Genomic DNA, 23,516 nt, shown 5'->3' with positions numbered 1-23,516 from the left:
AGGTTAGCTGACATGGAACTGTTAACAGTGAATTGGCTTGGAGACAGTGGTGGGGGAAGGGGGAACAAAACGGGGGTGGGGGTGGGGGAGGGGAAACAGAGAGAGTGAGACAGACAGAGACAGCAACCAATTCAGCTGCAAGAAATCAAGCTATATCAGTCCCAAGTGCCCATGTTGGAGAGACTTGATCTCATACCTTGCTTGTTATCAAGGCACTCCTGATACGAGTCAGCTCCAGTTCCGTTGCGGTCTACAGACAAAACAAAAAGTTTCATTCATATCAAACATAAATATTAGAAACTTCTCAAATGGCAGCCTTGCTGGAGCAACATGCTATGTGCAAATAGCGCTAGTTCTTTAGGAGGCCAAGGTGGTTCACCGACATAAACTGTGACTCGTTACGAACAAGCTCCAATAACCCAACACCAACCCACTGCAAGAAACGTGGTTTTGCCCTGGGCAGTAGGTGCCATGCTCTTCCCCCAGCCCTGCCCATCTGCCTCCACAGAGGGGATTACAGCTGCAGCTGCTCCAAGTTCCTTAAGCACATGGAAGGTGAAATACTTGGAGTTACCTACACCATTACGCTATCCGCTGTAGGCCCTATGAAACCACTGCTCCAAACCAGCAGATCCCAAACTATGCTCTGGAACAGACTTCTCTGTGGCTGTGGTGCTGCGCTCCCTTTTGGTTTCTGGCTGCTACACTGTATTAAAGACAACTGAAAATACAAGAAGATACTTTCCAAAGAGCACTCCTCCATGGAAGCAATGTTACTGTAGTTACCACAAGGGTTAATTGATCCAGGAGGAGTTGGTTTGTGCCATGAAAGCAGGGGAGAAGCTGAGACTCCTGTATGGGTCTGTGCTCCACCGAAAGAAGAAACCAGCCAGCTCCCAACACAGGTGTGGTCATACAAGTGACATTTCACAGCCAGCAGGGATATCACGTAACAAACCCCTTCATCTGCATTAGAGGTTCAGCTAGATCTCATTGGCTGCGTGTAGAAAGGGTTTAAACTGTACGTTAGCAGAATCAGGTTACAACATGACTTGGCCCTTGACAACAAACCAAAGAATGTTCCAGCATGGCTTCTCTTCCTGCTTTACAATTCAATTTAACCACAAAAAAAAGTCTGGATGGTCCTTGAGAAAAAATATTAAATATAACTGTCTTTCAGCCGCTTACATGCGCCTTACATGCAAAGTGCAAGGAATAAAGCAGCTGAGCCCATGAGACAGGTGTCTGCACACACTCAGGGTCCCCCAAAAGCAAATGTTTTGTACATCACATGTAAGAATGCACATGGTGCTAAAAACTGACCCTGTCGTGTAACTACCAACCCATTCAATCAGGTCACCCATGGCACGTACTCCTACCGTGCCATCTCCAGTGGCACTGGAGACAGCTCCTCTGCTAGAACAGTTTATCTGTGTGGTGATCACAACTAATAAAAAAGCCACCACTGGGGGACTGGGAGTTAGCACCCTGCTAGGCTGCTGGACGGACAAGCTATCCAGTAATGCTGTCTCAGTCTCACCACCAAGAGAACCAGCACAACAGCAACACGTTAAATTTCTTTCTGAAGATGGCCTCTTCAGGGCCAAAAGATCAGAAACATTGTTCACAACAGAAAAAAGATGCTGCCAAGTACCCTGCCACCCAGGCACCTGCAAACAACTTCATTTCTGCACCTCCAAAAAGTGCCTGGCCCCCGAATATGATGGCTTACTGGCATTTCTCATGTGGCAAACAAATTCCTGCACAACCTGCCCTTCCGTCTTTGCTCAACCAAGAGCTGGCGATGGCTCCTTGAACGTACAAAGAGATCCAGATCACTTAAAAGGCTTCATGTTCCGCAATAGTATTTAATGAACAAAGAAGTAAAAATTAAAGTTGCCTCACTGTTTGTGTTGTGTAAATCCCAGATAATAGATCTTCTCCCTAATCCTAATGAGGCCTTCCTATTAAAATCTTTATTAGCTTTCAGCTCTGCAGATTGCCCAAAGGCTCATCAGTTTCCCTATCTCTCAGTACCAAGATCTGCTTTAACTTTTACAAATAGCTCTAAGATATTTCTCAGCTTATCAGCATTGCCAAGCAGCCTGTCTTATCATTACTATTGCAGATAAAATAAATGAGCTCACGATGATATGAATAATGGCATTTTCTGTAGGCTGGTTTCCCATTACGTTTTCAACAGATTGTAGATTTAAACTTCCACACAAAAGAAAAAAAAAAAAACACACCAACGACTACAGCAGAGGGGGAAGAGTGGCTTTTTTTTTTCCTTCCCATTTACCTTCACTGTCTTAGCGCGCAGGCTCCATTTTTAAGCTCACCTGATGCGAGCTAGTAATTAATTTTGAAAGGGAGCAGAAACACCTCAGCTCCGCTTCCTCTTAAGACCAAAAGCACAGTTACTTCTGGGATGTTTTATCAGCTGCATTTGTTGGAGAGAAGCAAGGGCTAAACTGCGCGCTGCCTAATGAAGCCATCTTCATTAGTTTGCTCCTTTCCCTAGCAGACTAGGAATACCAGTCAGATTGGGAATTGAAATCATGAAAAGCAACAGAACTGCATTTGAATTAAAAGACTAGGCTACAAAGGTCTCCAACGTCTGCTCCGGGCTGATTAGCACGAGGCGCGTGTGGCACCGTTGCGGCACAGAGCGAATTTTACAGCACACGTTCACGGATAAAGGCAAAGCGTTCGCAGGAGACAAGGAAGCTGAAAGACTAACACGTCTCTCCCTTTTCGTGACAGCAAGCAGGGAGGTCATGTTCTGGCAACCATTTTCTGCCTGGTCCCTGCAGCAATCACTACAGGGTTAAATGCTTTTCCGCTCCCCAAATTCCTAGCCCTGTCACTGTATCAAGGTTATCTATTATTGGCAGTGACAGGTGAAAATTAATCTCCTAATTATTTCTTGCTGCGTAATCTGCACTGAAGAAGTAATGTAAAAGGATTACAGTACACCCTCTATGGAAGGCTTTGCTAGAAAGCCAATCATCCAGGGAGATAGAAGGTATGTGGTAAAGAGATATTTATGACGGATTTCTAACCATTTTGAAGGCAGACTGTACTACAACTTCATAACCTTCAGCTTTGGAGTAAGGATCTACTCGCAGGCATCTTAATCACCTGAACGCTTTTTATTGTTGATTATTCCACGGAAAAAAACCCCAAGATTTACAGCCTTTATGTCTCTGATTCTCCTTTGGTATAACCGTTACTGCAGAAACCACATCCACGTACAGATGTTTTTTACCCCCCGCAGAAACACCACAGCAAACAACGGATCCAGCTTGCTTCAACTCAGTATTAAAAATGAAGCTACCTTCCACAGCAATTTAACTGTAATGGTCTTTCCACAAGAACATAAGCTAGGCTGAGTACTTTCAAAATAAAAAATATTTGGAAAAAAAAATCTCATTTTGTTAGCAACCTAGAAATATCTTTGGTAACAACACACAGCCACCCTGAAAAGCTGTCTTCACGTAAACTCCAACTCTTCTCCTACCACCCAACAAAAAGTAAGGTTTATTTTTATACTATTAAAGAATGCACATTTTATCTTTAACCCTTTCAATGCAGCCATATAAGGTATAAGTGGTTATTTTGAAGAACCTATTTTTCTATATCCATGCCAAAAGCACCATCCTAGTTTAAGTTTACAAGAACCAACAATCACAGGTTGCCATTCTTAGTGTTTAAAATTACATTAGCTACCTTGAGAGATGCTCTCAGGCTAAACTGCACCTGTGGGATGGTTAATGCAGGGGTCACGACCTGTAAAACTCCGGCAGGGTAATGGGACAGGGCAGCAAGGAAGATTACCACCCCAGCATCACCACCTGCGATCAAGTCCTTCTAGCAGCATCAGCCACAAAGATTTTCAGTTTCCTTGACGCCAATCCTTTCTACAGGGTGCAGAAATGTCACCGATTCCTTTGTGCAAACTCTCTGTGCTTAAGTCCAGCACCATTTTCCCACCTTTTCAGAAAGCCAAGCCCTGCCACAAGCACTGAAAGCAACACACTGGTCAGCAGTGAGCAGCCACCACTCCGGTTTGCATGTCCAAGGACCAGGATCTCGCAACCGAGTCAGTGTTAGGGGGATCAGAACAGATAACTGACACTAAACCAAGACACAAAATAAAACCATCAAGAGGACACTAAAATTGGGACTGTCCTGCGGAAGTCAGCCGCGCCTCACCAGCTGCAGCGTGCGCCGGCAGCCACGGGGTGGCACACAGAATACTGCAAAACGTGTCCATGAACCGCTGGAATCGGGGCCTCGACTTCAAAACAGCCATCGCACCTTTAACTTCCTAAAAATAGTGATAGCTGCGCAAACCTGCCTCGATCACCAGAGCCACCGTCAGGGGTCACTGCGCCGCCTCGGCTGCTGGAATCCCTGCAACGGCGATTTCCAGAGAAACCCGCAAAGCTGGAACACATTTGTAACTCAAGGGACAAAAGCTGGACAAGCCATTTGAAAAATTGCTAGAATCACCAGCACTCAGATTTTAAAAGAGAGGCTCAAATTAGGCAAATTCCCCAGCAGTGACAGAGGTGTTAAGATTGTTCACCTTTTCCCTCTGTTGGTTTTAACACCTCTGAGCCCGTGCGCAGGCAGCGCAGCCGGCCAGCTTGGTGTTGGGATCCGTTGGGATCCTGGAGGCTAACCACCCGCTCTGGCCTCTGAGCACGAAAAATGCTGAAGGGCAGGTGTGTGGAAACAAATTATTTTCTTGCTTAAGGCAACTGCTACTAAAAAAGTAAGGCTGTATTCAAGTCACTTTTAAAAGTGCTTTCTTCATCTGGAAGTCAGCTCCTAGGCGATCCTTAAGATGTTACAGGAACTCTTGAAAACGCGTACCCAGCTACCAAGTTTTACTGAATCCACATCACATATACACGTTTAGGTATATTTCACTTTCACCAGCAGGAGGATAAAGTCATTTGTGTTTACACTATTAAGGCTAGAGATTTTCTTTTCCTTCGGACCTATTTTCAATAGATAAACAGAAATAGTGTAATGAAACCTGGAACAGAATGTAAGCCCTTAATAGTTTACCCTTGGTGTTAAGTAAGTAAGGGAATTATTCACTAGCATCTCTCATTTTGTGGACATTTTAATCTTATGGTTACCTAATCTCTTACATAGTAGTTAAGAGAACAAAAGAGGTGTATAAAGGCAAAGCACCCACCTACTACCGTATCAGTACTACTTTTAACAAGCTTTCAGTAATACATTTTGCTCATGGAAATCTGAAGAACAAATTCCTATCCATAGGCATTTTCCCCAAATGCTCCATCACCAACCTCATTATGCGATACAGAAATTCTCCCAAGGGATATTATGTAATGGCAATCCCTCCTTCCTCTCCCTAAGGAGTATATTTCTCATTACATCTCCTAGTAATTGATCAGTCTAGGAAATCACTTCTGGTAAAACCATATGTTTCTTTACCTAGTTCAGAATTTTCATCTTTATTCAGGAGGATAAAAGACTGCAAGAAACCCTAAAATTTCCATTTCTGATGCAGAATGCCAATCTTCTCTCAAACTTGCTGTTAAGCAAGAAGCAACACATTCTTGTACCTGCCTGATTTCAGATCTTGTAAATTCATAAAGTCATTAAAATCAACCAGCTTACATTTCCTATTCTGATGATACAAATAGTTTTACTTGACTGAATCTTCTGTGATGGGCTTTTAAAAGGCTGCTTCATATTCAAATGTATCCAGACACCACAATTCCTAGCTATTATGGGTCAGTCAACACAAGGATGCTGGGAGTCAAAGGGAAAAAAAAAAATATTAAGGCAGAAAATGACATACACATCTGTGCTTTCCAAAAGTACCACACAGCACAGGCTGGCTCACTGAAGAATGCGTCCATTCTCATTGCTACTCTTGTTCACGTATCGCCATTAAACATCTTAAACAGTTTTTAGTTTAAAAAGCAACAACAGCAAACACTAGTATTTGCACCCCTTACTGAAAGTTAACACTTCAAATCACAACATTCTTGCAAAATCAGACCAAAATAAATATTAGCTACTGCTAAATATCTGCAGTTTATCACTGGAATTCAAAGCATACTCCAATCCCCTTTTTAACTTAAAAATACCAGAGCTACTTGTGACGCTGCTATTCGATTTAGCCAGCACAGGCCACAAAGTCCAACAGATGACTGCATGTCCCGATACAGTAACACTAGGATATATTTTGCTCCTTCGTTTATGAGAACAGACTGCCCCTCTCTGATAAACAAGGCTTAAGGTTTCACTCAGAATAACCCACCTTCCAAATAAAATACAATTTAAAAAAAAAAATCAGCTCTGCACTAGCAAAATCTCAGTATCCAACTAAATACAATACTGCCCTTCCTTGTTTTATAGCATTAATCTCCTCTGGAACAGAAAACCAGGCAGCCCAAGCCAGTGCCTTTTGGCTTTGGTACAGGGCAGTTTTAGGGAACTGTTGTCAGCAAAGAAGAAAATTCTTGAAGAGAGCATTAGAAGTCTGCCACTTGTAGGAAGTTAATGCTGTGTGTATAAATCAAGCAGCTCGCCCTTCTAAGTCTGTATGTGGGGAAAATCGGATTTATACATAAACATAAACCTCTGAAGTAAATTCTGATCAGGGATGACCAGAGATTTAACTCTCTAGAAAGAAGAACGGGAAGACTGTTTTCCTATAATACCTTAGCAGCCTTTTCCAACTGAGCGAGGATTTCTTTCAAGAATTGATAACGAAGTAAATAATTCCAGTTTCCGCAGCACAGGGGAGAATGGTTAAGGACGATCTCCAAGACCCAAAGCAATCATTCAGAACAGTAACTTACATAACAAGAAATTATCTTTGTTACAAAATTAGGTTAAAAGGACCTCAGATACTGTAATGTTACAAAAAATCAGGACATGCCTTGAGAAGATTAGCTAGCAAGCAGCCTCCTGAGATAAATGCGCAACTTCGAGAAGATTTTACAAGCCTAAAAAACAATTTAAATTCCAGAGAGATGTACACAAGCCTTTGCCATTTAAAAAGGTCTCTCTTTCCTTTCTCTCTGCCCTCGCCTGATTCCTGAGCTCTTTTTGCAAACCATCTTTGGTTAACCAGTGACCTGGAAATCTTACTTCAGCCCCCACTCCCCTTTTCAAATTTGTCACTTTAAACACACAAGGTTTAATTTCTTAATTGGATTAAATTTTTCTTTCAAGCTAAAGCAGAGGGCCACGGCAGCAGACGCGGGGACGAGAACAACGCCCGAGCAGCCGCCCCGCGTTTCAGCAGCACAATCTGCTGGGCTGGGGGAGCCGGACGGGTATTTCTCAGGCCAAAAGGCGCAGGGAGGAAAAAACACCACGCAGACCATTATGAGACTTCTTGTTCTTCGTGAGTAGGGGGCTCTGGCCTGCACCGAAGGTGTTAACCGTCGGCTACAGAGTTTGTTACCGTTTTTAATAGCCAGCGATCCCAGCCAAGCCCCGTCCTCCCCCGACAGCCCGCTACAGCACCCGTCTGCCCGGGGGCACCGCGGGAGCCGGCTCCGTGCGCCGCCGCAGGGACCACCGGCCCCGGAGCCGCCACGGCCACCCCGGGGGAGGGGGCGGGCGGGGGGGCACAGCGGGTCCGCCCGGCGCAGCCACCCGGCCCCAACCTGCCGCCAGAGGAAGGCAACGATCCGGTATTTATTACACACGCACACCCCCACCCCCCCCCCCACCCCCCAGATGAGAGGCGGAGGGGTGGGAAGAGGGATGCGGTCGCACTGGAGGAATGTGCGAAATGGGGTGGAAAAAAAAGCAGCTTGGGAGCACATCGCATCCCGGCAGCTCCTCGCTTTTTAAAAAAGATGTTATTTTATTTAAACACAGCCGGTCTCCCTCCAGAAAAAAAACACAAACACCCTTGTCCGTAATTCCGTTCGGAGAGCTCCCGGTGCCTGCCGCCGCGCCGCATCCCGGCCCGCCCGGCACAGGGCGCGGGGCCGCCCCCCAGAAAGGGCTGGGGGGGCCGGCAGCCAGCGAACGGCGCGGTCGGAAAAAATCAAACCGCCTCGTCGGCTGTGCCGAAAAAAGGCACAAGGAAGACAAAAAAAAAAAACAAAAAAAAAAAAACAAAAACCCACAAAAAACCCGCACGCACACAACCCATCGCACCAGGCGGAAAGCACAGCGATTTCCTTCGCCCGACCGCAAAGCCGCCAACTCCCGGCTGGCCCCCGCCGCCGGTGCGAGAGACACTGCCCCCGGCGAGCGCGGCCGGCGGGTCCCGGCCCGAGGGCGCCCACCGCCCGCCCCGCCGTACTTACCCCGCGGCGCGCAGACCATGGCGAGCCCCGCCGGCGGGCCGGGCCCCCGCGGGATAATCCACACGGCGCGGCCGGGCGGTCCCCGCGGGCGCTGCGCGGTGCGGAGCCGCTCGGGGCCCCCCGCAGCGGCACAACGCGGCGCCCGGCCCGGAGGTGCCCCGGGGGTCCCGCCGGCCCCCGCCGCCTCCTCCCGCCGCAGTCCTCCGCCGCTCGCTCCTCTTCTCCGCTCCCTCCGGGCTGCAGGCAGCGCGGCTCTTTTTTTTTTTTTTTTTTCCTCCTCTCCCTCTTTTTCTGGTGCCCACCCGGCCTGTTTTTTTTTCTTCTCCCCCCCCGGCCGAACCCGGGGCTCAAAGTTTGCGGCCCCCCCGCCTCGCCCCGGCGGGCTGCGCCCCCGCCGCCCGCTCAGCCCCGGAGCCGCCGCGCTGCCGGCGCTACGGGTCCATCACCGCGGGGCCGCGGCGGGGCCAGGAACACGCGGCGGGGCCGGGAGCCCACGGACGCGCCGCAAAAAGGCGATAAAAATCACACACAAAAAGCCAAAACCCAGGAAAAAGCAGCGGCTCCGGCCGGCGTCCGACGAGGGAGAGACGGGGAACGGTCAGCGCCGCAGGCAGCCCCAGCCCGGCCCCATCCAGGGGCTTCCCTCGGCGGCGGCTTTCCTTCGCGCTCTCCTGTCGCGGTTCACGCCTCGGCAGCCATTATTCCCAAACACGGACGGGAGGGACCGCGCCGAACCCGCTCCGCTCCGCGCCGCCGGTGCCGCTCCTCAGGCGCTCCGCGGCGCGACTGCCCCGCGCGGCCCCGCCGAGCACCGCCCGCCCCGCGCCCGCCCGCCGCCAGGCCAGACCAATCCAGCCGCGAGACGCCGATCCCCGCGCGCCCCACCGCGCCTCGCGCGCGCCCCGCCGCGCCCGCCCCGCCCCGCCGGCGGGCGCGCGCGGGCAGGCGGTCCCCGGGCGGCGGCCGCGCGCGCGGGGTGCGCGCGCGGCGGTGCGGCGCGAACGCGGCCCAGACCCACGCGCACGGGGCGCGCCTGTGCACGGCCCCTGCGCGCGCGGCGGGGGCGTGCGGCCTGTGTGTGTGCAGGTGCGCTGTCTGTGCAACGCGTGCGCACCGTCTGTGCAGCAGGTGTGCACGGTCTGTGCGGGGTGTGCGTGCACGGTCTGCAGGGGGTGTGCACACTGTGCAGGGTGTGTGTGCGCACGGTCTGTGCAGCGTGTGTGCGTGTCCACGGTGTGTGCACAGTCTGTGCAGTGTGTGCGTGCTCTGTGCAGGATGCGTGCACGGTCTGTGTAGGGTGTGTGTGCATGGTGTGTGCACGGTCTGTGCAGGGTGTGTGCATGGTCTGCAGTGTGTATGTGTACGTGCTCTGTGCAGGGTGTGTGCACGGTCTGTGCAGGGTGTGCGTGTGTGCACAGCCTACAGCTTTGTGCAGTCTGAGCTGTGTCTGCGAACGGTCAGCGTGTGCGTGGAGCCTGTGTGTGCAGTCTGGGTGTACACACACATGGTCTGTGCGTGCACAGCATCTATGTGTGTGCACAGTCTATACTGATGTGTGGCCTGGGTGTGTGCATCATGTGCACACACAGTTTGCACAGCTTGCGTGTCGGTGTACGTGGAGGGTGTGTGCACGCGCACAGCCACTCTCTGGGCACTCACAGTGGCAGTGTATGCACAGGGTGTGTGCGGTCTCTGCATGCACAGCCTGTGTGCACAGGGGGTGTGCATGCACATGGCCCAAGAGCGCGCGGAGTGTGTGTTAATGCTGTCTGAACACTCAGGCATGTGTGTGCGTGTGCACGCATGGTGTGCACATGTGCGCGTGCGTGCATGCTTCCCTCCCCACTCCAATCTTTTGATGGGCTGAGGTTGGACGCCTCTCCCTCTATTTTTCATGTTAGTTGCAGCCGTCTGTGTCCCTGAGATGCATTCAGACCCCCAGGGAATTTGGATCCGGGTGGAGGGAGAAGAGGAAAGCAAAGGAAATGTTTAATCGTGATTAACTTTGACATTGCAAAACAGTTGTTAGTAGGTATATTTAAAATATAATTACTATTGCAGTGATTCATAGGTGCTTTAATAAATGGTTAATCAATGGCCACAGGGGCCGACGATCCATGCTGCCTGACACGCCTGGTTAGTGCCTGCTGCAGTAACCGTGATTCACAGGGACAGGGTGAGTCCCTGCCCCCCACCCCTCCCCGCAGCCCTCCCGCACAGCCCCCTGGCCGGCAGCCCCCCGCCCGCCCTGGCACGGCTGCTCTGCAGTGGTCAGGGTGTCCCCCCGGCGTGGCGGCCGCCCCTCGGGCAGGGGAGCGGAGCACCCGCAGCAGGGTTTCCAGCTGGCCCTGAGAAATTACCTGCAAACCTTCAGGGAGAAAGGCCGTAAACATCTGTATACTATTAAACCCATTAGATGTGTTCATTATTTTATATTGATTAGTATATCATTACACAAAGTTAATATATTATGATTATTAGTATATTGTTAAATCATTAAATACGACAGCAGACACAATAAATAATTTCCAAGGGATCTCCGCTGACATTTAGAAATTGATGGGTATGTTTTTCCTTTTGCATCCCGGCTGACTGCAGGACTGCAGCGACACACTGGCTGTTCTGACTGATCTCCTTCCCCTGCCTCCCTCTGCAAGTAAAGGCAGCTGGAGGAGCCTGCTCCACCATGCCCAAGTTTGCATTTTAAAAGACGAAGCTGAATTAATACAAGCCCCAAAGAAACCTGTTGGACGAGGATATTCAAACCGCTTGCATGAAACGGGGAGCCACGCAAAGGATTCACACCGGAGGCCTTATCCTGGTGTTGCTCCAGGAGGAGAACACCCTCTTGCAACACCAATGAGATTTTCCTGTGCAAATGTGTGGATGGAGCTGCGGCTCTGCCAGCAGCACAGCCACCTGTGTCCGGCAGGTACCCAGCCCAGCCAGCCCTCCGGACTGCGCAGCACAGGAGCAAAGGCATCCCTGAACCCTCCACCCAGGCTCAGGTCACCAGGGTTTGTGGATTTATGGCACAGATCCTCATGAAACAGCAGATGTTGGAGAGCGCGCACATCTGTATCTTTACAGCAGGGGAGCTGGATGCCAATCAGGGTTAATTCGGGATAAATTTACAAGAGCGCACAGCATGACCCAAGGTACCTCTTTATTGGCCTACTACAGGCCTGCTAAATACATCGACCGACTACTACACATTAAAGCCACATGAGCTTATATGTTCAAAATGAATTTTACAGGAAGACACAGGGATAGAAAAAGGAGGAGAGTCTGTGTCACAAATGACATCCAGATGTGAAAACACTGTAAATACAAACATCAAAAGGCTCACCCCTCCACATTTTGCAAAGACAACATTGGAGAAAGGACTTGCTGCATTTAAACAAATATTCTCGGCAAGGAAGCCAAGCAGCCTGCTGTCCCCAGTGCACAGCAAACCCCCACAGATCCCAGTGGGAATTAGCCATTCATCAAGGCAAATATGCAGCAAATATTATGCCATCCTCTGGACGGTCCAACCTTGGATCAGGGGCAATGAAATAGGATGGAAGGGGAGGTGTTTTCCTAGGAAGACCAGAAGTTTAAATCTAATAACTCAACTCTGAAAACTGCACTCCAGAAAGCATGTGATTATTTAGATAAAGTCTCCAGAGCGATGTCATACTTCTTACTAGAGTCGATATCATTCAGTGACGGCTCCTAAGCCTTGCCAGCTGCATAAAATAACTAAATAAATAGTTGCCTTTTAAAGCCTTGGCATTTGCCGCAATGATATGACTGGAATCCTAGAAAATCTGGGATACCTGGTAAGCCACTCCGTAACTCTGTTTTAAGAAGATGTGGCAAATGAAAGGCTGTTCCCCTGGAAGAGCTCAGAAGAGCTCAAAACCTCCACTCGCACGGCCCTACAGAGGAGGATGAACCAGCACCAAGTCACCGCGAGTGACAGACTAGTGTTCACAGAGCCAAGGACCCATCCCATCCATCACCTGTCATGCTGTCCCTTTCCCTTCTTACCTCCCTCCCACTGCAGGCAGACACAGCAGGGGCCAAAGCTGGCTTGAAGCAGGACAGAAGAAACCTGAAGTAGGGTCAGCAGCAGTGGAAACCATCCACCAACCTTCCCAAAAGGCGGGGGATTGACGGGCAATGGTGGCGCACGCAGGGTGCAATCTCAGATGTGTGTGTAGCAGTCTCGGTTCGGCCCTTGAATGTGGAAACCGAGACAGCAGCACTGGGCATTACTTGATTTAACTCTCCCTCTCGGAGCAGCATGGCCAGGTATCGCACTGGTGCAATGTCAAAGCAAACTTAGAATAAGGTGTATTCTGGTTTTCACATCTTTCCCAGATGCTATCTGACCCCCACACCTTACAGTGCTCGCAGACCACCCAAGGGACTCCGTACCGAGCTTGCGCTAATCTCTTGGCGGTGCTGGGATGCCAGGGCGTGGGGCAGTGCTCGCAGGGAGGGGAGATGAGATGGGATGAGACAGGCTGTGGCTATCGTTTTCACTCAAGTCTGACTCAAGGCTGCAGGATCACAGCCACCCGCTCTACCACCGATATCTGTCCCAAGTGGAGAGCCCTCCCTTGAGACAGGACTCCATCAGACTGGACTGGTGCTTGAACAGAGTGTGGAGGACTCTCCTTGCACCCCGAGCCAGACAAGGCTTCTTATTTTGGAGCTAAAACCTTCCAGCAGTTTGAGACTGGCAGTGCTGACAATAGAAGGAGAAAGCACTTAACCATAGCGTTGCATAAAGATGTCATGAGGAAATCAGGATTTTACAGCAGAGAGAGTAGAAAAACACTCAGGAAGAGCTTGGATAAACTCAGGGCGAGATTCAATAAGAGACGCCAGCTGCCTCCTGCACCGCGTGCCCCCACCTGGGCTTCTGCTGGGAGGCAGCCGGAGAGAAGTTTTATTGAATCTTTTATTGAATCTGTCTCTAGGCTGGTAGCCACGCTAGGTACCCTCACCAGCGCCTAAAAATAGAAAGGAAGTGGCACAGGAATTTGCAGTGAAACTTAAAATATGCTCTGATTTGCTTTAGGAGAACACGTGCGCCCGGAGAGGGAGCGCGGTGGGCCAGCACGGTGCACCAGGCTGCTGCTGAGAGCCTGGCGGGCCTGGCTGTGGGATGTGGGCTGTGGGATGCGCAGGAGCTCAGCTGCAGCTCCCCATCCCTGCGCCCGCTGGCACGGCTCCGCTCCTAGGCCTAGCACCGCCGCAAAACTACCTAGCCATTGGGGTATCACATTCCCTGCAAAATCTATAGCTGCTCAAGAGCTTAATTTTGACATACAATTTTCACTTGCTGAACAGAAAAGGGAGGGGAAGGCTGAAAGTGTCTAAACAAAAGAATGTTTTTTTCCACTGCACTTTCAAATGTTCATAAACCGAGCAGAATACAGTTAGAGACGGCCCTTCGCCTCAGGGCATCCAAGGCTATGGCTCCAATTAAAGAGAACAAGGATACAGGAGGTGGTACCTCCAGTCTGATTGCTCTCGCCTGGGGCAGCTAAGCCTCATGAATAAACACTGTTGACTCCAACTCTCAACAAAACAATTACACATTTGTTTTTAGAATATATTTTCTTAGCCTTTCGACTTGCAATTTTTGCTACTATAAACTAGCCGGGACAAGAATAAATACCTTTGTGATTCTCTAAACATCCTTGTAATTGCAGTACTTCACTCATGAATGTGTATTTCAACAGAAGAACAGATCCCAAGTGATATGAAGAAATGTTTCTTTGAAGTAACCTTTCAGAATTAGATGCAAAATATTTACAGCTAATTATTATTACAAGAACTCCTGTACACACTGCCAGCTTCAGGAGTGAAAGCCTTACCCACAAATCCAGTTATCTTTGAAGAAAGCAAACACAAGGAGATGGGTGAGACTCACATTTAGGGCTCCTGCCAGGTGTGGTCACCAGCGTGGTGCAGCCCCTGGGGTCCCCCATCTCCGCACAGACCTGCCAGCCCTCCCGGACCCCCCCTCCTGGCAAACCCCACTGCAACCACCTTGCAAATGGGACCCCAAAGGGATGAGAGGGTGCTTCTGTGTGTCAAAAGTGCCTGCCCAACTACCTCCTGGATGCAAATGAAAGGAGTGGCAGGATTTCTGTTGTTGGGGTAAGTCTAAACAGAACGGCAGTGGAGGAATCCAAGTGCAAGCGGGTGCGTAATTCCCTCCCACCCCAAGCACCCAGCTGTTACAGCAGCCAGGACTAAACCTGGAGCTTTTATGAAGACAGAAGATAGCCCCAGCTGGCTCTTACAGGCTCAGGTTTCTCATAAAGATGGGCGCAGAAGTAAAGCAGAACTCTGGTTTCCTTCTGAGGACAGCAGTGGAAGGAGAAGAATGATTTACTCAGCTTTCTAAGGACTTTTCCCCAGAAAACCGACCTACTGCTGCAAACCTGAACAATCAATCACCAACCACCATTTCAAAGTACTGAGCCTTAAACCACAGTTTCTCTGTTTAGTACAAAAGATTTTGGCCAATAAATACACTTTTTTTTTTTCCCCTTAGAAATGCTTCCTAACTGGAATATTATCCTCCTTCTCGCTTTCAGTGTAAGGATGAGAAAGTATGGAATGGGAAAGTAAACAGCGAGCCTGCTACCCTGTACGGGCGACACTCAGGCTGTGGATTTGGGAGCGACTGAGCAATACGTTAAAACAATACTCGTTCCACATTCGAACTCAGAAGACAAGCAATGTTGCCTGCTCCTATATGTTATTTATATGTCGTGTTAAGCAACAACGTGCAAATGAGTTGGAGTACAAAATATCAGACACGGCAAGATGTTACAGTGCAGCACTACACAGCGCAACACAGATAAGTGACTCTCCGTATGGGGCCCTGTATCCTAGGAGTGTTTATACTTGATTGTATAATTGGGACCACAGCCAGCTCATCCTAAAATATACAGCATGAGTATAGCTAGGCATTGCATCTGTAACATATACAACTTTAGATGTCAAAGCATCTTTGTTTGAAGTCAACAGCAATAAAAACTGCGTTTGTACGAGAGCTTAGCATGTGGGAATACATATTGCAGGATGTTAACACATGGCCCTCCTCAGTTTGCTGCTGCCAAAAGTATGCCTTTCAAAATTGGGAAGAACATGCCAATAATCTGTAGGATATTTTAAAACTTGGAGAAATCTACAGCAATCACCCAGCATTGGAGAAAACTCTTTTGGGGCAAATTTACCTTTGGTAGAAACTGGCATAACTCCTTCTGCTTTGAAAGATTTGGGTCCTTCGCATATATGGACATGCTATGTGTAAAAAAAATAATCCACATATGGATTTTTCTGTTGTGTTTCACTTTGCAGAACCTTTTCTTAGTCAGTGACCAATTATTCACATAGATAAATGAAACTTTCAAATGTATACAAACTTTCAAATGTGCACAAACCTATCTTTTTAAGGTTGCTATCTTGATGTTATTTCATTAAGGTACACAAACTATATCAGAACTGTGTTAAGCTTATGGGATTTCTGTCAATTCCCTTTCTGGATATTAAACTTTAAACAAATATTATGATTGTATTCCACAGACTTGAATGGGCTGATGATTTTGAAAGTGCTACTTTGGCATCATTGTGCAGCTCCATTTCTTTTATGTATGTTTTGTTAAAACACAAAGAAGCTCTATTTATGAAAAGCCAGTCTTAAATCTATAGTTTGTGAAGCCGTAATTTGTGGTTGCAATTGTGGTTAATTTAACAAAGAAAGCCTTTTGGTTCACAGTGCACCATACTTACTATTTTTCATAAACTATCAGAGAAAAAAAAACCCCCTCCAACATGTCAGATATATGATGATCCAGCAATGTTGCAATTTTCCAACTCCTATTTTGTGGTATACCATATTATATGCACAGGAATGCTACATCATTTATTCTGGAGCACAGCCCTGTAATTATTGCTGGCAAACTACTAATTACATACCGCCATCAAATCTAACAATTTTCCCAATAAAAAAAAATAACTACTTTCGTGTGGAATACAGCAAATACAGCCATAAGTGCATGCATGTTTTTATTTTAACACGCATGCCATATGGTATTGATCCTCCACTCATATATGCTTCACCTAAAATATCTCTGCAGAGCACAGGATTCTGCAAGCTTTGCGTTATGGTACAACGCCATGAGGCATGAGAGGTCTGAGCCATGAACTCTGGCTCTGACCTGGTGTCTCCCCTGATCTGAGGGCCAAACCCCTCGTCTCACACGTTTTTTGGCTTGGTAGAATTAAGATTCAGGCCTTGCAACAAAACAGGGGTCTAGATCTCAAGTTCCCCAAACTCCAGGATTGTTGTGTTTGGAATTTTGTCATTGGTTCATAAGTAGAAGCTACAATATGGATCTACTTCTCTGTACCCCGCCGAGAGCAATGGTTAGCGCTGCGGAGAAAGCCTGTCAGCTGGTCAGAAACCTGCTTCGCTGCATCCCAAAGAATTCTAAGAGCCGTGGTGAATTTCAATCGCAGAACCACACAGTTTTGAGTCACTTCTAGGAAAAAAAGGAGGGATTGTGGGGCAGAGGGAACACACAACAATATTTCCCCAAAGATAATGCCCTACATACACTGACATTTCCAGAGATCGGCCACAAATTCTGACGGTGTGGAGCAGCCCCACCGTTCCCTTGCAGCGCAGGAGCAGCACGGGCAGAAAAGCAGCAGATGCATATTGAAATCTGTAAGTGCTTCTTCTTGAGGCTGTCCATGCCTAAGCCACTCGGGTGATTTAATGCATGCCTGTCCCATGCCAGGCTGCCCGTGGGCTGGCAGGGCACTACCGGAGGAACAGTGCTGCAGTCTCCCAGGAAAAACGTGGGATGAAGTGGGAGCTGCTGTGCTGCAGGGAGCCAATTACGGATTTGAGGCTCCAGGCTGCCTGCTCGCAGCATCTGCCCGAGTGGCTGTGGGGCTCCTGCGCTCGCAGCCAGCAGCAAGCTTACCTCGCAGGGCGGCGGGTGCTGCTGGCAGAGCTCAGTGGTGTGCCGGCATGCAGGGCGGATGGGGCTCTTTCCCCCAGCAGCACATACTGCCCTGGAGGGCATCCCTAATGCTCTGGGCTACTCCAGCAGCCAAGGGCAGGGGGGAGAAGCCCACACCAGCATCAGTTCCTACTGCACCGTTTTTCTGCATTCACAGACCCTCTACTGGCTTGGGGGGGGGGGCTATTTTGACAGGCAGAAGAAAGGCAAGAGTGGTGCCAATTCCCCCTGACATGACTTCCCCCAGACTCCACCCTCCTTGAGCGGTGCATTTCTGACTTGGCAATCAAAACATCTGTGAGATTCGCTCCCTTTTAAAAATATGACAAACAGCATAGGTATGTGAGACAATTTTCTTAATCTTTCTCAATTTTCTCCTGTTTCAAAACTGCAGTTAAAATTGACTGCAGAGCAAAACCCTATCCTGCTTGTTTGAAGGTATGGAGCGACATAAGGAGCTTGTTGCACACTTTGATGATAACGTGTGAAATGAAGCAGCCAGGGGCGCTTGTGAAGGATGTCAGAAAAATCCCACTGGAGTACAGTAACCTCAACGGCTCCATGGCAGCACAGGGCACGTGCTGCCAGCGCAAAGCTGCACATCACTGCAATATCTGGCGCAGTTCTGGTAGAGCACGGGCTATTTGCTTAAGTTTCTGGCATTTACTCCTCAATGTCCTTAGCAGCTCCAACAAGAATAAAGCATGCCTCGCATGCCAAGCAAGTTGGCTGATCTTAGTCACAGCCTTGGTCAAACACAAGGAGTTGCTTGACAAGAAAGAACTGCAACTAAAACCATTAAAAAATGTTAACAGAACTTGCAGCTTGCAAGTTGAGTGTTGTATCTGAAGCCTGACAGTCTTTGGGAACTACCCTCAACATCCACTTCAACAGGAGTTTTCAGGCACCAACACTCCTTTTCCTCTTTATATCTCTGGTCTTATTTATTTTGCAGCTACAGAAATGGTCTGGTTTAAGAAAGAAGTGACAGGTATAACACTCAGCTCATACAGATAACTCTGGAAAAAGAGATTTTCTTCCCTGAGTCTACTATCAGGTTTCCTGCTATCAGTCGAGGATTAGTCAGCTAACATGGCATCTCTGTTGACATACATCTTCTCCCCACAGCTAAGAAAGCTTAACTACTTTATACACCAGAATATGCAATGGTTAACCAGATACTTGGAAAAAAGAAGAGCATCTCCTACTTATTAATTTATAATTCTGCTTTTAGTATTGAATTGGAATCCACAGACAAAGAAATAAGCACCCAAAACCCTCGTGCCTCTAAAATATGCTCACATGAAAAGCTTGAATTACGGTTAGATAAATGAACAGAAGAAGTTACTTGGCCGGTCTTGCAAGCGCACAGAATCCATTCAAAATCTTGCATATGTTTTCTTCTTCAGCATATACACATTACAAGGATTAAACAGAAAGGGAAACTTACAGCTTTAGACACACTTTGTGTCTCAATACCAACTGCAGCACTAGCTTCTCTGTAAGGATTATCAAGGCTACACCCCCATGCAGCTGTCAGTCCCTGGGGCTGTAATTCAGCTATCCTGCTCTCACTCTATCCATCACATTTACACAAATCCCCAAGGTGGACTGCCTTCTAAATGTCTTTACCTTGTGCATTATCCTGGGGCTTAACAATCCAATATTGGTGCAGCCAAGGATAATTACTCTCCATTGATGATAAAACACCCTGAATCCTGTCAGGCATGGCAATTTGCATCTTACACTGCTGAGGATCAATAGATACAACAAAGGAGTGAAACCTGATTAGATACCACTGCCTCTCAATGGAAAGAGCCGATTGTTTTGCAGGGTTGAAGTCCTGGGTAAAAGGGAAACAGAGGTTTCCCATTACAACACAGTCCCCAAACACCCTGTTCACCTAGAAACTGCTGCAGGGAGTTTGAGACTTGAGGAGAAAGTAGGTGAACAACCACCCAGGTCTCACAGCCTCCTGGTAAAGGAGGAGCGCTCTTTGCGCCAGCGTGGCTCACACAGTTTCACCGTAACCCAAGAGAATACAGTGGACATGAACTGTCTGGAGCTCCAAGAGGTTCTACTGCCCCCCCCGGTTTTACAGATTCACAATATAAAGAGGCAAAGTAACTAGTTCACAATCACACACTGCTTCAATAACGAGCCTCCAAGGTGGCTATTGGCACTCCGACCTGACGTGGTTCTGACGCATCCTTTAAGAGCGTGGGCCCAGCAAAGAGCTCCTGCCCTGCCAAGACAGCACAAATGTCATATATATTTAAAATAAGGGACTGCAGGATTTTTCAACCACAACTAACCAGGTAAGCAGATGTATGAAGGTGGAGGTGGAATAAAGAATTATCTCAACCCATGCAACAGCCTTCTAACATTAATCTAACGCCGAATCTGATCAAAGATAAAGAAGAGCAGTGGGTGAACTTCGGTTCCCACATTTAATCTAGAGAGACATCACAAGCTTCCGCCTCTTCAAGTCTTTATTTGGAGGCCAGTAACACATTGACAGAAAACCATGGTTTGGCTGACGGCACTGCTGGGCTGCAGGCAGGGAATGCATTCCCGCTTGGACGTGATTCTCCACTGCTGACACTCCCTGGGCTCAGCTGTGCCCATCTCCCACAGCACGCCCAGATAAGCGATACCAAAGCTCAGCCCTGCGCTGCAGACCAAGAGCTCCCAGAATGGAAGTAGCTAACTGTGTTAAATCTGGATTTTTATTGGGTTTTTGGTGGCAGAGCTACATTAAGCAGGGACTGCATCTCTCCATGCTCTTGCCAGACTGAAAGAAATGCAGTCTTTTCTTCTGGGGAAATTAGTCGGTGAGGGAAAAGCTGAATTTGGGGGATTCCCAACCATGTGAAAGACAGTGTTTTAAAAAAGCCTCAAAACATGAATGATGCAAAAAATAAAACATCAGGAAAAGAGCTGGGTGTATCTTTTCAGAATGCGTGCTCTGAGCCTGATGAAGAAGGGCTCAAAACAAGAGAAGAGGAAAGCAGAGAAGAGGAGAAAAACTCTTCAGGAACCAGCTGGGAATAGTCTGTTCTTATCAAAACACATTGCTGACACAGACCTGTCACAGAGCCAACATCTGCTCCCAACTTGCAGAGTCAGTCTGAGGCATGCTGAGCATCCACTGCACACTCAGACACAGGAACACCAAGAGTTGACTTGGCACGTTGGACATAAATGAGAAGAGCTTCTGAAAGTGCCAGTGAGCTCAACGGGAAGGAAACTTGCTCTTTTGATGGAAAACCTTTTTATTTTGACCTACAGGCAAACTTGCAGATTTTCTCTGCAGAAAGGAGTCTCTTCCAACATGGGAAATGGGAAAAAAAGTGTGATCCTGGACCTCTGACACATATGGTAGTGTCTACTGAAGCCAACAGGGGGGTTGCATATGGCAAGCCTGAAAAACTGAGGCTCATTAGCATTATGGCATAGGATTATCACTATTTTATGGTCATAAGGATCTGTCTCTCTCATCCTGATGGCTGCTTAGGGTCACTTGATGCAGGTGCCCCATATCAATACCTAAGAGCAAATTTAATATTGGTGAGCAGTACCAACCCCACATCTAAAATCCTTTGTCTCCCTTGCTTGTGCAATGGAGCAGAAGCATGCTTTCCCACCCTGACCTCCTACTAACCTGACATCTACCCCAGACTGATTACCTTAAAGGCTTTCGCTGCCCTTGCCTGCTTTGATCCCCAGCATTTTTGGGGTATCGGAGAGGATGTGCAAACAGTCTGAGACACCACCGCCACTGAACAGATGGCAACTCTCCCACCTAGGGCGAGACACCAAACATCATCCGTTGGATTCTCACACGAGCATCTAGCTCCCAGCAGTGCCTGCGCCTCTGCAGTGGCACTCCGCATCTATCCTGCGTTGTGGGAACCCGTCACTCATCATGAAGAAAGGGACATTATTATGGCTTTCCATCTGTCACTGCAAAGTGAAATGTAACTTTGTATTGGGCTTTCCACTCCGCACTCAGGCATGGAAGATTTAGAGCTTGCTGCTGCTCTGTATTTGAAATGGGAAATGGGAGTGGAGCTGCTGAGTCATGAGAACAGGGGCCAGTATCGCCAGCCGCTTCTCCCCAGGGAAAGCCACTAATCCCCTCTGATGCACCTGGGCGCGATTGATTCCTCAGGATTCCCGCACACTCACACAAGCTCCGACTGTCAGAGGTGCATCGATTTGTTCGGCAGTAGAGAACAGAACAGATACAATGGAGGTGATATTTAAGGTGATGATTGCTATGGGTGGGTGAAGATAAAACTGTATTAAATAAGCAGCCATTAGAGCTTAAAACTGAGCAGCTCAGCTGCCCGCTCCTGCCCTCTGAAAGGAGGATGATAACACTGTCATGTCTCTAACACAGGTGAGCAGGAGCGTAATGAATTCACAGGGTGTAATAAACCTGGTGGGAACTGGCTGAAAATAGACTTGTGGTAATAACACATCCTCTTGCAACACGGTGCACTCAAGGACATTGTCCTCGTCAAAATGACATTATGTATGGTGGAAGAAAACAGAAGGAGAGCATAAATGTGGGGGCCTTATAAACAGCCACGACCAAGACCCAACAAGAGCATCCTATTAAAGACAGTGATGCTGAACCCTCGAAAACAAATGTCAATTAGCAAAACTGCCAGGCAGAGTTTGCCAGGAAAGCTTCTGGTCATCATTAACTGCTCTGCACAATTGGAAGGGAGAGGAAAGGGGTCAGGATAAAGACCTATTTCCCTATCATTTCATCACATCACTCTTCATGTAAGCACCCTGCTGACCAGCCTTCTCCCAGAACTTCTCAGCGATTAGCACCACGCTGTTTCTTACTGTGAATTCGAACAAGAGTAGCACAAAGCTATCAGCAGGGACTTCAGTGATCAGAAACTGCTCAGCCAATTTTCACTATCATTTTTTCTATGTCAGACAAATGCCTATTGTCACCCGGCCTGCTCCTGTGGCATGTTGAGAGCTTCCGCAAATTGCAGAGACCCCCGTCTCTGATTTTAAATCCTTAAAATGTTAGCTCTCACCCTATAGACTAACTGATGAGCAAAGGACAGGGAGCCAGAAGCCACTGGCAGTAATTCTAGCTATTGATGTGCAGCATAAGTATCCTGGGTACCCTGCCCCTGCCCCAACCTTCCCTGCCTGCAGCAGTATCTCCCCTGCCCTGAGGCAAAGGGAACACAAGTTTTTTTCTAAGATGCAAAGTGCTAATTGCTAGTATTCAGACCGCAGGTCTTGGTGCAGGAATTAGAAGTAGCAAAACTATGCAAGCTACTGTTGCAGTCCCCAAGAAAATGCAGGCGGGATTTTATTCAGCTGTTTCACAGAAAGGTTTCACTTCACCTGCAAAACAAAACCTGTGTGCTACCAGCAAGTTTTCTCCTGGAATGGAAACCTACTTCTGCCTGCAGCCCTGTTCGACCCTGCAGTGAAGCCATGATCCTGTACTTAGGGGATCACCATCAGCTGCGATGGGAATGCCACCCACTGATGTGATGTCATCGTTCAGCTGTATGACACTGGTGGAAGTGGAACAAGAAGGAGCAGATGGACTATGAAGTGTATAACCCTGACCTGATGTCATTAATGCTATTTGATAATTGGCAGAGGTTGCAGGCCTTACAGGAAAACAAGGGAAGGAGAAATGGGTTTGGGCAAATACAGGATGTATTTCAGAGCCTCCTCCAGCCTGCAGATTTCTTTGCAACACCACATATATTGCATTTTTTCTTAAAGCAGCCACTGTACGGGCCAGGGCATTGTATAACAAGAAGAATGGTCAAACACAATTTTAATGTGTCTAGTAAGGCAGAGTGCAATACTTATATATATCAAAACAAGCAATGTGCCAAAGTGCCTGATGATAAGGAAGAAATGTGTCCTCAATCAAGAAAAAACAGTTTAATGCTCACAGTGGGAGCAGAGTATTACACAGACACCGCTTTCTCCTGGCCACGTGAATTTAAGGAACCCTGCTGGTAACTGAGATTCCTTGCAGACAATCAGACCAGAAGCAAAATGTTATAAATTCTTAAGGTACTGAATGACGTGAGATACATCTTCACATTTTATACAAAACTGAGAAGGGAAAGATACCATG

General features: G+C 48.0%; 1 protein-coding gene across 18 annotated transcripts in view; it reads right to left on the bottom strand.

Annotated features, from left to right (window-relative positions):
- FBRSL1 (fibrosin like 1) overlaps positions 1 to 23,516 on the bottom strand; it is a 547,437-nt gene that overhangs the window by 100,532 nt on the left and 423,389 nt on the right. For 14 of the 18 annotated variants that reach the window (XM_040602430.1, XM_040602491.1, XM_040602507.1 and 11 more), the window contains one exon: positions 197 to 250. The exons of the other annotated variants lie outside the window; for them this stretch is intronic. In XM_040602430.1, coding sequence (XP_040458364.1) covers positions 197 to 250 — 54 coding nt within the window. The remainder of the gene's footprint in view (positions 1 to 196; positions 251 to 23,516) is intronic. 18 annotated transcript variants of the gene reach the window in all.

This window comes from Falco naumanni, chromosome 1, assembly GCF_017639655.2.
Source record: "Falco naumanni isolate bFalNau1 chromosome 1, bFalNau1.pat, whole genome shotgun sequence".
NCBI lineage: Eukaryota > Metazoa > Chordata > Aves > Falconiformes > Falconidae > Falco > Falco naumanni.
The sequence above is the reverse complement of the archived record's forward strand: the minus strand, read 5'-3'. Positions and strand labels throughout refer to the sequence as shown.